The sequence below is a fragment of the Chamaea fasciata genome, unplaced genomic scaffold (genome assembly GCF_029207755.1).
Source record: "Chamaea fasciata isolate MVZ Bird 193981 ecotype frontalis unplaced genomic scaffold, bChaFas1.0.hap1 SCAF_22, whole genome shotgun sequence".
In the NCBI taxonomy this organism is placed as follows: Eukaryota; Metazoa; Chordata; class Aves; order Passeriformes; family Sylviidae; genus Chamaea; species Chamaea fasciata.
In genome coordinates, this window is record NW_027094107.1 from 6,887,330 (window position 1) to 6,903,365 (window position 16,036).

General features: G+C 47.1%; 1 protein-coding gene across 1 annotated transcript in view; it reads left to right on the top strand.

Moving 5' to 3' along the window:
• Window positions 1-239: 239 nt before the first annotated feature.
• The window catches only part of MAMLD1 (mastermind like domain containing 1), an 80,077-nt gene continuing 64,280 nt past the window's right edge, over window positions 240-16,036 (top strand). The window contains exon 1 of the mRNA XM_066202334.1: window positions 240-555. Within this exon, the coding sequence (XP_066058431.1) occupies window positions 502-555 (54 nt within the window). The 5' untranslated portion in view covers window positions 240-501. The remainder of the gene's footprint in view (window positions 556-16,036) is intronic.

Sequence of the window (16,036 nt, forward strand, 5' to 3'; positions counted from 1 at the left end):
AACTTGAAGCTCTGCAAGGAAGGTGCTAAACATTCTAAGCGGCTTTTTGCGTGTTAAAATTTTGACCACAGGCTGGTTAATTTTCGCATTCATGCAGGGAGGAAAAAAAAAATTAAATCCTTGGATCTGTGAGGTGTCCAATTTCTGTAGAGAAGAAAGTGTTACTTCCCCTTTAAGCCTGGCGCCGTTCGTGTGTGTGAGTGTGCGGTCTGTGTGTGTGAGTGTGTGTGTGTGTCTCCTCCTCTTTGAGTGACACAGCACTTAGATATGCCTATCAGTAACTTAAACCCCACAAACTCCACCTTCTAAGTGAGGAAGCTGTGGGTTGATGGAAATGTAGTGAGCAGATCGAGACAGACAGTGAATCATTAGCAAACTGCAACGCCAGGATGAACTTGTCTGGAACCTAAAAGGAGAAAACAGGCTGCGAGTCCTCTGCGGCGCTGGGTTCGCTCAATACAGCCAAAGTGGATCTAAAAGCCGGTTGATCTCCAGTCCAAGATGCTGCTGGTTTCCCAGCGGGTAGAAGCACCACGGATGGAGCCACATATTCCAGTAAGTAGCATTTGAAATCGATATGGGCTGGGAAAGTAGGAGCTGGTTTTAAAGGACTTAAACACCCTCGGAACAGTTGCTCGCCGGGCTCGGCACGGTCGCAAGCCAGGCTGGAAAGTTTGCAGGGGCGGTTCAAGAAAAGTGCCCACCTTGGGTTCGCTCTGCCCGCGGGTCCCGTGTGCCGGGGCCGCCGGAGGGAAGGGGACAGAAACTTGAGGGGAAGAATTTCGCCCTCCATTCTGGTCAGAGCTGAAGTCGGACCGCCGGAGAGGAGGGCAGGAGGGAGGGAGGGAGTCCGTGGGCTTTAAAATGGTGGTGAAGAAGGTGATTTTGCGGTGCCGGTGCGGTCCCGGGCACGGCGGCGGGGCAGCCAGTGCGCGGCAGCGGGGAACGCTCCGTGGGTTTCCGTGTCGTTGCTCGGGTGGTGACGCGCTGGGCTGCGGGAAGAGGCGGCGGATGCTGCGGGAAGAGGCGGTGGATGCTGTCGGGGGCGAGCGGGAGCGGGGACCCGCCGGTGCGCCCGGCGCCGCCAGCCCGCCGGTTCTCGTGTCAGTGCGGCCGGGCCGGCTCAGCCATCGTCCGGGGATTTCCAGCTAAACTTGGATCAGACAGGCAGGGAAGGATAAACCCGTCATCGCCCGGGGACTCCGCCGAGGAGGGTGTCACGCGTGGAGGGGCTAGCGCTGGTCCCTCCGATATCATTTAAAAAAAAAAAAATATTCCTGGTATTTGCGTTGGCAGCCGCGTGCCTGGTTATTTTGGGAACCTGAAGCGCACGTTCGACAAGGCAGGATTGTGAACAAAAGGCTGGTCCGAGCCCCGGAGGAGCGCCGGGGTGGTTATTCCTGACGGGAGCGTGGAGCGCGGCGCGGAGCCCCGAGCTGCGGGAGCGCGTGTGCGGGAACGGCCCCGAGCGCGGGCGCCGCTGCCGGACCGTCCGTGTGCTGTGCTCGGAACGGAACGCGTGGACAAAACGCGTGCTGACTCACGCTTCAAACTGTTTTGGTTTCTTATGCTGCGGTTTAAGATCGGGGTTCAGAGCAATGTGGCAGGGTAAACACGGCGCTCGCTGGCTCGGTCCCACGTCCCCCCCCCCCGCCCCGCTCCCAAGGCAGGGGCTGCCCCTCTCCCCCGTCAATAGCCGGTCCCTCCTCCCGGTCCCTCCTCCGCCGCCTCTCCCGGCCTGTTGCTCGGCCCGGAGGAGCGCCGGGGCCGGGGGCACCGCGGCTTTTGTTCGTCTTTGGCTGGAAGGGGGGGGTTGTCACCAGGGTGACTCGGAGGGATCCCGGGGAGAACGGCCGTTTCTGGGAAGAAAACGCTCTTTGATTTCCTTTCACACCGCCCCCCCCCCCCCTCCCCTTCGGCTTCCCCCCCCCTCCCCCGGAACAATAAATTAAAAGGCCGCTTTTGTTTTCCACGGTGCTCCCGGCGGGGGGGCGGCGGAGCCCGGGGCCGGGGAGCGGGGCGGGAGGCGCCGCGGAGCCGCGGCCCGTCCCCGGTGCGGCGTGAGGGGGACGCGCGGCCGTCTCGCCTCGTCCCGTCGGAAGCCGATAAAAAACCAACCCCGCGAGCACCGGCAGCGCTCGCAAGGATCCTCCTGGAAGAGCCTCCCTCCTCCTCCTTCTCCTCGGGCAAGCGGGGGGCACGCCGCGGTCCCTCCCCCGCCCGGCCAGCGGGGGGATTAGCTGCGTCTGGCCCTTTCCGCGGGCCGGGGGCGGAGGCGCCGGGCTCCCCCCGTGCCGTGCGGCCGCCCCGGCTGGGGCGGAGGGCGGGCTGTGGGAGCGCCGGGAGGGCGGAACGCTTCCCCCGCTTATATAACGCCAGTCTTCCCCTACTTAGCCCCGTAATCCCCGGGTAATGCCTAATGCCGGTGCCCCGAGGGGGCTGCGGGGTAAGGGGGTGGCTGCCGCTCCTCACGGAGCTCCCCCTCTGGGCCGAGCTGATGTGGAGGGAAAAAGAAAGGCGCCGATGTGCGAGATGAACCATATGGTGCCCCCCGGGAAGACGGGGAGAGCAGGAACGGCCTTGAACGGTCTCGGAGCTGGGTGCTGCTCCCCCCGGTACCCCCGGAACGGGCTGCCCGAACCGTGCCCTCCTGCTCCGTGCCGGGAGAAGGGCGGTGGAAGGCGCTGACAGTGCCCGGGGGGGAAGCCCTCACCACGGGGGAAGCCCCCGAGCACGGGGGGCTCTTCCCCCCGCGGCCGCGCTCCCCCGAGTGCAAGGGCGGCGGGAGTTGTTCGGTTAAGTTACACGCGAGCACCTGAAAAAGCAGCGATCTTAGCGCTGGCACTGCCCATTTTCAGTCCTCTCTCTCCCTGCCATATGTTTTAGAAGGGAGGAAAAAAGAAGAAAAAAAAAAAAAAGCGCTTTGGGAAGGATGCTCTCAGCTGAAGGAGGAGGTGGGCTGGGGGACGAGGTACAAGGAAATTCCATGTTAGGAAAGCATTAGCAAGGGGTGACTTCTAATGTTTTCCTGCCACTGACGTTGACAGTGACACACATGTGTGGGTTGATATTGGAACGTCACAGAGTTTTTAAACTCAACCAGGAAATAGTCTGTTGCTCAGGGATAAAAAACAAATAGTCTGTACTGTAAGGCAGGTAACATGCAGTTAACAGCCCTCGAGTGAGTGGAAAGCTGTTCAGTGTTCACAATTGAGCAGCTCAAATTTAATTCAGCTTTTTATTTTCAGAGGAGTGTTTTTTTCCTCTCTTTTACATGAGGTTTTTCAACGCTATTTTTATTCCTTTTAAGTAATGCTTCAAAATCAAAAAAGCACGTATTGACAAGGCTTTCTATTGCTCCCTTGTAACCAAATATTTTGAACTGTAAAGTGTCTTGGGTTTTTTTTAAGCTAAGGTAGTTGCTAGAGGGTTTAGAGAGGGATTAGTATTTAAAGGAGTAATTAAAATAAAGTTACATTTTTAAAATTCTTTTGTATTACTTTCTCTTAACACAGGCACAAGTATTTAATAAATACAATGGTTTTGGTTTGTTGTTTTTTTTTTTTTTTTACTGACCCTGTTGTAAATGTTACAGTGCGGTAGCATTTGGTGATTTAAAATGGGATTAGGGAGCTGTTGTGCTAGATGGTTTCTGAAGGTGCAGGAAGATTTACTGGAAGAGTTCATGATCCCAGGTGTCAGGCTGACACTCTTGCCCTGACTGAAGGGGTCACTAACCTCCCTGGGTGTGACTGTAGGACAAGAATTGACCTAAGAATGGGCTTCATGGGAGAGACAAAAGTTAGGGAGGCAGAAGGAAACACAAGGGCAAGAAAAACACTAAATAAAATCCCTGAGTCGTCCTGTAGGTTAAGTACAGTGCAACTCACTGGTTCCCAGTAATTTCATCAATAAATGGCCTGTGTTACTTGCTACTCTGACAAAAGTCGCCTTACAATAACTTTTACGAGTACATAGCCATGGGAAAGTGAAGTAAATCTTGCAGAAGCTGTGACAAATGGGTGTATCCAAACTGGGGGATGGAGTAGTAGAAGGTTGAGCTCCTGAAATAGGGAGAGGGGCAGAATCCCCAGGATTTCATTGTTCCCTGGTGCTGGCTGTGTCAGCGTTTCTCAGCATTTAGGCGAAGGTGACTGTAAGTTACGATTCATTAGTAATTGGTATGGTCTCCAAATAAAGATAGCTAAATCAGTTTAAATGGTGCTGGCGCCTCTCCAAGGAGTCCTCTTTCTATCTGACACATTTGCTGCAAACTTCTTTGAGGAACAATTAATATTGTACACTGCTATGTCATCCTCTGTGGGAAGAGCAGTGATGTAACTCACTACGAAGGCTTTCTACCTGATGTTCCAGTTTGACTTGCAACACTTAAAAAAAAAAAACCAAAAACAAACCAAAACCAACATTTTGAACTGAAGGAAGCAGAAGACACACCAAGGCTTTGTGTTGAACTGTTTTATATCAATATTGATTTTTTAAGGGGGTTTGTGTTATAAAGTGGGAGCTTTTATCCCCCTGAGCTCTTTGGCAATTATCTTCCTGCCATAAATGTTGATATGCACATAATGGATGTAACTAAAAAATCTCCTTATCCCAGCAGAAAAGGCTGACTGTTTGTTGGAGCAGAGAGAATGCTGAGAGTGTGAATAGACAAACCCATATGTCGCTGGTGAGAGAGATAAATGATGGACAAACAGGAGTTGGTTACTATGGATCAGCACAATAAACCAATTCCCATCATACACCTCTCTTAATAATATACCAGTCTCAATGCCATTGACGGGTAACCTAGGTAGCACCAGTCAACTGTAAGTTTTTCAACTGTTCTTTTATACATCTCTCAAAGAACAGTTGGGACATTTCTAATTTTTTCAGATGTTGAGTGCTAAAATTGCACAGAACTTCCTTCCTTGCCAGTAATTTCGAAGGGGAACTTTAGAGCACGGCTGTAAAATGCCAAATGTGCATGAGACCACTGTGTGCTTGTAGTAAGTTTTGTGTTGTGCACCCGTGAAAGGGGTTACCCTTGAAAAGGCAATTGCTGAAAAAATACATGATGAAACTGGTTGGGTGTATAGTACTGCCCTCATTAGGGTTGTTTCAGGATTGGACTGGCTTTTGGAAGATCATGGAATATTGTTTCAAGTAAAAATAGAAACAGAAAAAAGGCTGTTTAATTTTTAAAAACAGCCCTGTAGAACAGGCAGCAATCAGTACCACAACTTTAACTTTCTGTAACCCATTTCAGGGCTGCCAGCTGCTGAAGGGAAACCTTGCAAAACGGTCTGTGCTTGGATCATGTTCTCCATCCCTTGTTCTGTATTATCACTGCTAGTGCTTTGCACAGAAAATTGAAGTCTTTGTCATTTAGGGTTTTCACTTTATGTCCTTGTCCTCTGGTAGATATTTTTCATTGCAGTTGCTATGGACTGGCCTGTTAGCTCAGTTCACAATGAAGGTATATCTCAGGGTGACAGCACTAAGCAGGGCTTGTGGCTCTTAGGATGTGACTCCATGGTTTAAGAAGTCACCAGTTACACTACCAGAGAGCAGTGCAGTCAGGGTGGGATAACTTGCAAATGCAAATGAGTTAGAAGGGATACTTACTCCTCTTGGGAGCCCTTCTCACTGATAATATTTTTCGTTTTATTAAATAGAGGAAAAAGTATTACAAAGCCATTACTTTCCTTTAAGAAGAAAATACTTATTTTTTGCAGCATTTACTTGCCAAGTTGCAGCAGGTCTTTCAGAGCTGTTCACCTTGGTGTGCACCGTGGGTGAACTGCAAGGTGTTTGTTGGGTTGGGTGGTAGGAGAGTACACCCAACTTCCTCCTTCCAGGGCCCAGCCTAGCAGTCCTTTTTCATTTTGCAGTGGATGAGGCTCAGATTTGATCCAAGAATTATGGGCTCAAGGATCAGGCCCTTCAGGACAGCCAGGGAATTGTGGTGTGCCCCCACCCTGCTGGCTCTCTCCTGAGGGGGAAGCGAAATGGAAGCAAAGCAGGGCTCACTGCTGTGCTATCCCTGCTGGATGAATTTTACCTGGCTCTTGTTGGGACCCTGGAGACTGAAAATTTCAGGCTTTCTGAGCTGAGGGGTGCTGAACTGCAGAACTGTAACAGGCTCTTTGCTCCTGTGGGGACCCTGTTGTGCCCAAAGGGAAGAGCAGAGGAAAGAGCTGCAGGTTTCCTTCCTCCCCTCCCTACCCAGTGGCCATCTGGACTGGCTGGAGGACACCTGCTGTGCCCAGGGAGCGTGGCTGGAGGCTGGACCTGTGGGGCCAGTGGGGACCCTGTGGGGCCCAGGCGTGGGAGATGCAGGAGGATGCAGGATTCCCTGTGGCCCTTTGCTGGGAGCGCTGCCTCGTCGCCACAATGAGCCATTGATAAGCACTGACCTGATTAAAGGGCTGCTGCTCACGGGAGCCTGGGGTGCACCCTGGGCCCCTGGCAGGGGCTGCTGGGCTGCCCAGAATTCCTCTTTGGGAATGGGTGACCAGGCTGAGGAAGGGGAGACCAGAATTCACTGGAGTGTTCCCGTCCAGAGGAAGAGGGGTCATATTGTGACTTGTTGAGCTCCACGGTGCTTTTCCCTGAAGGGACTTGGCAGTTTTATTGATAAAGGAGTGTTACATAAGTACCCCATCAGGCATGTCCTAATTTGTTAATAATTGATGATCTGGGTGGTACAGAAATGCTGGTGGTGTTAAAGGGCTTCCACACGGATCTGCAGTCTCTGCAAGGCTCCCTGCTTGACTTCTACTTTAACTGTAATACAGGCATTTTGCTTTTTTCCCCATTTGGTTTGGGGGTTGTTTTTTTGGTTTTGGTGATCCCACTGCAGGTGACTTCCCCTTTGGCCAGGGACAGCTGGGTACTCAGCCTGGTGCAGACAGGATGGAGGTTCCCTCTGCAGGGCCAGGTGTAACCTGTGGGACTGTGTCACCCCACGTCAGGCAACCCCTTGGGTGACAGCAGCACTAGCCCAGGGAGAAGCCTGTTCTTTGCACCGTACACCTTTGGAGAGAAGGTATCAGTCTGGTGGGAATGGGGGCAGTGGTGCCTCTGCAATTCCTGCACCAGGATTTGCCAGCACGGGAGCCAGGGTGCTTCTTGCACAGCACAGCACAGCACAGGTGCCCTTCAGTTACCCCCCTGTTGATAACAGGCTGTGTTTGCATGGATTTAAAACCTGGCTATTTTCATGTGTCACAGCTAGAGAGATTGGAAAAAAACATTTACATCTGCTGACACACATACAAAAGAAATACTGAGCATCATCATCATCATAATCTGGCTGCCTCTTTCTTCTTGCATTGCTTTTCTTTTCTGTGTAAGTTTCTTTTTCTCCAGAATTAAGTACCTCAAAACTCTGAACAGGTATGGGAGTTACAGCTACCCCAGACCTAGCCTATTTATTGCTTTCAGAGTAACCCAGCGCGTTTACTCTGTTGAGGGCAATGAAACCCATTACCTGCATTAAAATCCGAGGCAGCAAGGTAACTTTCTAGTTATGTTGTGAAATACAATGCCATTGTTGGCTTTTATGAACGTCTCGAGGTGGATTACACGGTGGTTAGCAGGCTGTTCTGCTGGGCAAAAGACTGTCTGTAATTTCAAGTGGTTGATCCTGATCAGGCAGTCGGAGCGGCTGCAGCAACAATCCCTTGGAGCTCTAAATCACATTTGTCACAAGATCTGCCTGGTAGTGTTGGCTGCTCCGAGACTTACTCCAGCTCCTCAGCATTCCATCCCTTTGGTTGGATCACAGTGGTGAGGGACTTGCCAATCTTCCCTGTTCTTTGTGCCTAATTCTGAAAGACTGGCAGGCTTTATGCTCTGTTTTCTGAAGAGGGCCCAGCTTTACTAAGCTGCCTGTCTGTCAGGGATTAATTTAACCTCTAATTACTACATTTTCTTCACAGTTTGCTGCACATGAGCGTGTTGTAACAAAAGCACAAAGAAGTATGTCATTTTATTTAGCCACCACTCTGAAATTAATTTAGGGGGTACAGAGTCAGATCTGACACACTTGGTGTTAAAATAATTGTGCTGGCATTAGAATTAAAGTACATAATCTTGTTGTTTCTAATGATACAACAGTACTAGTGTAAATAGTGTTGTTAACTCGTTAGTTATAGCCACAGTAATAGAAGTGATATCTGCTTACAGAGAAACACTTAAATAAGCATCTCAGCAGAAGTTTCCCCCAAATATTTCAGGGTTTCCTCAAAATAATGGCATGGTCTCTACTTGATTCCCACCTGATATTTTGGTTTAGGATTGTATATCTAAGTGTAGTTTGTTGGTTTTTTTTCTCAAAAGGTCTGCCAAATAGCAGTAAACAAACATTTATGATGGCTTGGGCTTCTTCCAGCCTGGATAATGATTTTTGAAATTTTTTTTTGTTTTAACATGTGGCATCATGGGAACAGGACAAAAGGCCGTATGTCCTGTTGTCCCTGCTCACAGTGACATCAGCAGTGCCACAGTTCACACTGAGAGCAGCTTGCTGTCTTGAAGGAAGAGTGAATCTGCTCCTGTTATGAAACATGGGATGACTTTCTTCTTTTCCAATTCTGTAATGTTTGCAACAAATGTGTCAGTTGTTTGGTTTTTGTTTTCTTTCTTTTGGAAAGGTTAGGCTTGGGAAATGCCGGCTAGCTCCAGTTTAGGTAAATGAAGCTAAAATGTAGCTAAAAGTTGTTGGTGTTAAATCAGAAATGTGCAGTAGCAGTCTTGTCATCCAGCGCCGTGTTCATCAACTCTGAGCCGGGCTTGTTAAAGAGACTTTGAAAATGTAATTTCTCATGTAATGTTGGACATGAAAAATCATTGGTTATGTACTGATAGTTTATTTCTAATGGAAACAGAAGATTGGTTGTATATTTTTGTGTCGTTACAAAGCATGTGCCCTACTCAGTAATTCTCCTTCAGTAAAAACTGTAAGTGCATTTGATGGGAAACTTCCCCTGAAGATTCCCCAAGGTCAGGTAGGACACAGTTACAGAGTCGCATCTTGTATTTCCTTTCTCAAAAGGAGAAATAATGTGGCATCGTTATCCAAGCTTGTGACAACAGTGACACAGGATTGCCAGAAAGACTAATGGGAGGAAAGTGATGATTGATTCTCTTTACGGGAGTAGATCAGATTATTTCTCTGAATTCTTTCTTCAGTTCTCTCAATTCCCAAACTGTAACCAGTTACTGTAATTATTTACTCTAATTACTTCCAATCTACAAGTAAATCAAATTAAGATCAACTGATGTGAGGGACGGGGTGGTTCAGTGAGCTGACAGTCGGGTTTGGAGATGCTCTCGCTGGTCAGAAGTTCCACAGGATGGTTTGACAGCTCTGTGGAGCGAGCAGGATTTTTTGTGGATGAGTTTTCATATAACAAGCCAAGGCCAAATAATGCTTATTCTAATTTCAAAGTTGTCAACATTTTTTTTTTTTTTTCAAAGGGCCTGAATATCTGTATGTATGTATTGCTGGACGCAATTTTTGAAGTAGTTCCTAAATTCCTACTTGTCCATTTTAAAATGGGAATGATGGTGCTTTACCTTCACACTAAGTATCCTTAACTAGTTAAATAGTTCATAAATCATCAGTGCTTGTTACCAGCTGAGGTCTTTAGGGTCCTTTCAAATAGATGGAAATTATATTCAAAATAAAGGCAGGTATAGCCTATTGGAAGCGCCCCCCCCCCCCCCCCCAACTGTGAACAACAGTTTTATTTCTTTGCTTTGGATGTAATGACAACTCAGGTGGATTTCTTTTTTCCCCCTCAATATGACATTGTAGTATCTGTGCTGAAACGTCAGAATTTCATGTAGGGGTAAAGAAAATATTTGAAGACAAAAGTGGCATCTACCCCCAGGCGTGTATTTTAATGTTTCATTCTCTGTCATGGGTCTTCATAGGTTTAAGTTTTCAGCAATGGTAAAAAAGTCAATATTTTACAAAGACATTTGTAACAGTTCCAAACACAGCAGTAGCTTTCTCCCCATGCGTTAGTATGTAACATTTAGTATGTAAACATTTGCATTAGTTTACGAATAATTATGTATCACTCATTTCGTGTGGTTGTCAGGATGGATACTGAGTATGATTTCACTTTGCTTGGACTAGTTACTGGAAATCTTACTAGGATTTTCACAAGTCCAAGTTTATATAAGGAAATGATTTCTGAAAATATTTATACTTCAGTAACCCAGTAGTTCTTGCTGATGGTCAGGTACTTTTAAGGACTTCACGTTTTCTGTTGCCTTAACTTACTTATTTTCTTAATCAATTGTGTTGATTTAAATAAATTCAGATGGAGAAAAACTCAAGTTTATACAGTCTTCTAGTCAGAAATACAGGCGAAAGGTTTTGATCTCTGACTGTCAAATGGTGACTCATTAAAAAGGAATTTTTGTTCCTCCCTTTTCAAAGGGTTGCTCACTACCAAGCAGTAAATATCTAGTTTTGATGCTACTGCATTGAAATGCTTGACATTGTTGGTATATTAAGCCCAAAGCCTGTAAGACTCTTTGTTCGCAGGCTTCATGGGGTTTTTTGTTTGTTTTTCTCAATTAAAGAAACCCGTTGGGGGATTTTCTTCAAGCTTTACCCTGTCAATTTGAGTGCAGACCTTGTTTGGATTTTAATAACAGAGGGCCCTGTCCATACTTTAAGCAGTGGGTCATTCAAATTATTTTTAAAAACACATGACCAAGCAAGCACTAATTTCTTTCCAATTTCGCATTGGGTAACATTAGACAAGGACATTGGAATTCATCTAAATTAAAAAAAAAAAAAAAAATTCTTTGTCTTCCACATCAAGGGTTGTGTGCTAAGCATTTTCTAATACTGCATTGCATAAAGCTGAAAATAAATTGTACTGAGGAGAGGCAGACAAAATCCAGCCCAAGGCATGCCCTTTTTCTCCATTTCCATATTAATCTTGACTCTCTGAGCCATCTCTTTTGTCTTCCTGTTCTTACCTATTCTACACATTTGATGGAAGGGCACAAAGGCATGTTTGAATCTTCCATCTCATCCCCTCTTCTTAGCTGTGGATTGGTTGGTTTGAATTTACATAGCATTGGAAAGATGTTTTCTTGGTTGCAGCAACACTTGTGTTTGACTTGAAGCAGAATGAGAGTGCGTTTGGGCTTTTCAGTACTTGTGAGATGTGAATCTCAGTCCCTGATCCCAGGAGGTAGATCAGACTTAATTTCAAGTGAAAGTCCTGCGTCTTCAAATAACTTCCCATGTCAGTTGAAGTTCAATATTCTTGAATTCCAGAGATGTAGATGAGTCAAATCTGAAGTTTAGGGCAAGTGTGAAGGATGTAAGAGAAAATGTAGATGTCTCTTCTGACGCCGCTCTCCCCTCCCCTTCAGGGCTCCCACAGTCTGTCAGCTGTAACGGAGTGATTTGATTACTTTGTAGTGTTAAGCTAAAGGAATAAATCTGAGAGCCTTGGGAATGGGGAGCCAATCCAACAATCAAAACCAAACAAGTTAATAAACATGAGGCGTTTCTGCTCGGTGCTGCTGCAGAAATGCTGGTTCCAGAAATGCTTGGGGCAGCCGTGGCCCAGGCAATTAGTGTGAGTACATCCCCTGTACACACCACCATTAACTGCAGGCTGGGGGCTGACCTCCCTGTTTTGAAGGAGAAGCGTGTGTTTTCTGCTGGTTATAAATTATGAAGATGTTGAATGTCTCAGGATGAACTGTTTATTGCTCACCACCTCGCTTTCCATTCTCTTCACATACCTAGAGAAAGCTTGACTTAGGCAAGCTGAATTGCCCTTTCTTTTAAAACCATTTTGGCCTTACACATTATCTACAAATTTCTATTTTCCCCTTGTCAGTTCTTCTCTCCTCCAGCCCAGCATCCCACAAACCAGCCAGAAATAGAGCATTTCAGGGTCTGTCCACAGAGGTGGTTTGAAATCCAAATGACACCCTCAGACTGGTTTCTGGTGCCCGCATGCCAGGCCAGGCACAGTCCAGAGTCATTTGGAAGACAGTGTACATAGAAATTCTGTGAGCTACAGCAACAGTGGCAAGTGTTGAGTAAGAAAACCCGTACTACTTGTGTGCTTGGAACTGACTGTGGCTGTGGGTATTTCTGCAGATAAGACCTGGATTACTTTCAAAGAGCCTTATGCTAGCCTGTAGCTTTAATTTTATCATATCTAAGAATGGCAATAATGGCAAACTAGCCAGGAAATGACCAATTCTGGCTGCCCACAAGACCTCCCTGTGGAGCCATCTACGTGTATGTTATTTCAGGGTATTCACTGGCCAGCTAGTCCAGCAAACATCCATTTGTTGGTGTTCGTGCCTGGAACAGAAAGAGGTACAGCCCTTTGTTACAAGAATGGCAGAAAATGTGCCATGGAGTGCTTTGCCATCTGCTCCTCAAACCGTAGCAAAGCAAACTGTTAAACTTTGCATGGAGCTTAGGGCTTGATTAACTTCAATTACCGTCCTGTGGTACATGTTTGCAATGCCGAGGGGATTAGCTGGCATGTATTTTCAAGAAATACACGTTCATTATTCAGAAGGGTTATGCAATAACATCCAGTGGTCATTTCCTTTTGGAGCAGAGCTGTGTCCGTGGTGTAGCTTGTTTGTTTGTTTCATCCTGCTGGATCCTGGCACTGAGGAGCAGCACTGAGGAGCAGCACTGCCAGCACCAAAGGAGCTGCTCTGTGGCCCTGGCTGCATGGGCTGGTGCTGCTGCAGACACTCATGGAGAACCAGAGACCTCAGGCTGTAGAGGTGAAGAGGTCCAAAGTACGAGGAGGCAATGGTAGGGGAGAGAGAGCTGGGATGGGCTGGGATGGGACCAAAGGGAGGGCAAAGCCAAGCAGACGGGAGAGCTAAGGAAAATGAGCAGGTGTCTGGGAGATGATGGAGGCACAGCAGGTCCAGAACTGCTGGAATCTCTCATGTGCCTGGTCCACAAGGTCCAGCATCTCATACGACTTCCATTCAAGCAGTAAGTGCTTCCTGTGTGCAAACTCTATCCAGTGCTCCTTGGGCACACTGTCTTCCAGGCATTGCTTTTCTTTATTTCTGTCGTCTCTTTTAAGTTTGCAGCCCTTGTTTTTCCCCTATACTCTTCCTTTCATGCCTTTGTTGTGGTTGCTCTGCTCCTGGGACCTCACCTGGTGTCGCCTTTCCAGAGGCAGGCGGGGTTGGGTTTGTTTTGTCGGAAGGATTTTCCTTTGGGTGAGCACAGTGCTGGGGCAGCCGGGGTATTGCACAGCTGGCTGGAGCACACAGCTGCTGCTCCCTGTGCAGCTGTGGGATGTGCCCCTTGGATGTGAGCTAACACTGAGGGAAAAGTTCAAGGTATGACTGTCCTGCTGCCCTTATTCTGTGAATTTGCTGGTTCAGGCAGAAACAGTGAGGGCAGCTTTCACCTGGCCAAGCTGCAGTTCACTGCCAGCAAGACAGCAATGGCTGCGTGAGCTGAGGTTGAGCTGCAGAAGTTGCTTAAGACATTAAGTAAATAATCTGACCCACATGGAGCAGCAGAAGTGCCCGGAGCAGCGTTGCCAGCCTGCCCCAGGCCGGCTTTCCCTGGGCCAGCCTTCCTTGGGACAGCCTCAGGGGCATGTCTGCATGAGACCAGTGCACCTTGCTGTGCACCAGGAAGCCGGTTCAGAAGATCATCCGAGCTGCTAATTAAGCATCTTTCCAAATCTCCTTCAACAGCAGTTTGGGATCTTAAGGTGGCCTTGGATTCTGTGCACCAAACACGGTAATGTTCTCCTTTACAGCTGGTTCTGAAGCATTGTAGCTTCCCCGAAGTAAGGAGATGTAATTCAGTGTTTATAAAGGCAGACGGGAAAGTAAAAGACTCTTTGGTTCTCTCTGAGAGCTTTTTCAAATGTAGAAAGAATGAGTCACTCGACATTTCATTACTGAATAGGAGCTGATTTACAAGTGCGTATGCCCCGAGATGAATGTCGGTGGATGAACTCCAATAGTTTCCTCCATGACCATGCTGTAAATGGGCTTCAGCCAGTTTGATGCAATTCATTCTGTGGCACTGTGCTGTCTTTTGAAATGGAAGCATCATCCTTCTTATGATCTTCTGAATGCTGGAAAGCCGATTAACATGGGAATTCCTGATTAGCTTTAATTCAGCTCTACTACTCCAAGAAAGCATAGTTCCTGAATGGCACAAAGGAAGCCTCTTCAAGCGCGGATCCAAATCAGTGTACTGAAGATCCTGTTGGTAGGTGTGGTGACTGTGATTAATATTTACTTGATGTCTTTCATCTTCCAAGTGCTTTACACAGAACAAGCATTTCATCTTCGCAAAAGATGTTTGAGTTAGGTGAAGTTAAGTTTTGTTCCCTCAGCTTTATTAATAAAGGCAGGGAAACGGAAGCAAAGAGATTAAAGTAGTTTGGCCATGGTTACAAAGCAGGCCAGCACTGAAACTGTGTAATTTCATGTTTCTATTTCTGAGTCCAGACTAATGTCTCTTCTTGGTAAGGACAAGCAGCAGGACAGACTTTGGAGTGAGAACATCATAAGAGCTCAGGCATCACTTAAGAGTGGTGCCCTGCCAGCCTGTTCTCCTCCCTCCTCACTTACAGAGACATTCCCACAGGTTGCCACCTGCAAAGCATCCGTGGATCTTTCGTTAGGCTGATATAATGGCTCAGTTTACTCACTGGTCTGGTTGGACCACTGAGAAATAAGTGTGTGTTGAGATTTCTGGAATAAAATATTCTCTGCTGAAGTGAACGTGATGAGATGCATGTACTATTTCAATCAATTCAATGGCTTACTGCATTAGGAAGTGCTTAAATTGCATTGTTGAATTTTAAGCATGCAAGTGGTCTCATTAATCTGGAAAAATTTTTTGTTTACCTTTGGTTTGGATAGGGCTACTCATAGAGCTCTACTTAAGTATACACTGGAGTTTATTGCCAAATCAAAGCCCTGGTTTGCAGCAAAGGCCGTGTCACCCTGAACTGCAGACTGGCAGGGAACCTGTTGAGGGCCCAAAGATAGTTTTTGGCTTGAAGAGCTTCCTATCAAGATGAGTCAGTGGACAAAGCTTAACATCTGAGAAAGTTCTTGTCTGAAAGGGCATCTGATCTTCTGAAAGAGAAGCCTGCCCGGTAGATGCACACGAGCTGTGTGCATCCTCAATCTGGTTGTGCAGCTGGTTGACTGTAATGGAAACCCTCACCTGGGAGGCTCCCCTGGGAGCCTTCCTCCTTCTGTGCGGGGAAAAGCAATTGCCTTTTAGTTCCTTCAATCCTACCCTAAAGAAGGAAGAGAAGATGCCCTTGCCTGAAACTGAAATCCTCTCAGAGATGGTGAAGCCGTCGAAGCCACTTCATTCTGTCTAGATTTGACTGTATTTTGAGCCTCCTGTTTCACGTGGAGTAACGATTTTAATGCTGCAGTGAGGAGTCGCTGGGTGAGAGGAGGGAGGCAGGAGAGAAGAGCAGTGCAGCCCCTCTCCCCTTGTGAGGCCATGGTTCAAAATGCTTAATTAGTTGTTTCAAACCGGTGCCTCTCCTCCTTTGAGGCAGGAACGATGTATCAGCAAAAGCTGGCCAAATTGATGTAGCAAATCAATTCGATGGTAATCCGTTTATTTAAACTTTGGTACTTAAATTTATAAGCTCTTCTCAAGTGTGCCTGCGCTGCCGTTCATTAGCCCGTATTCTTTTATGCTCTTGCTCGGAGGTTTGTGCTGCAGATAGCAAAATGGCCAGGACATGCCACTCCAAACTGCCTCCAAATGTAATTCAAGCAGGTCTGCAATAATAGTGCTAAAAGAAGAGCTATTTAGCGGCATTATTAATGGGCAAAGAGTTCAGGCAGGATTATGAAAAAGTAAATTTTTATTAAGAGTGGAGGAGCTAGAAGAATGGACTGATTGCCCTGAGTCCTCTGGGCCCTTGAGCAATCAATTTCCCTTTCTAGTATTCAGTTACTTGCTAATTGTATTGATTTTTATCAAATATGTGTACAA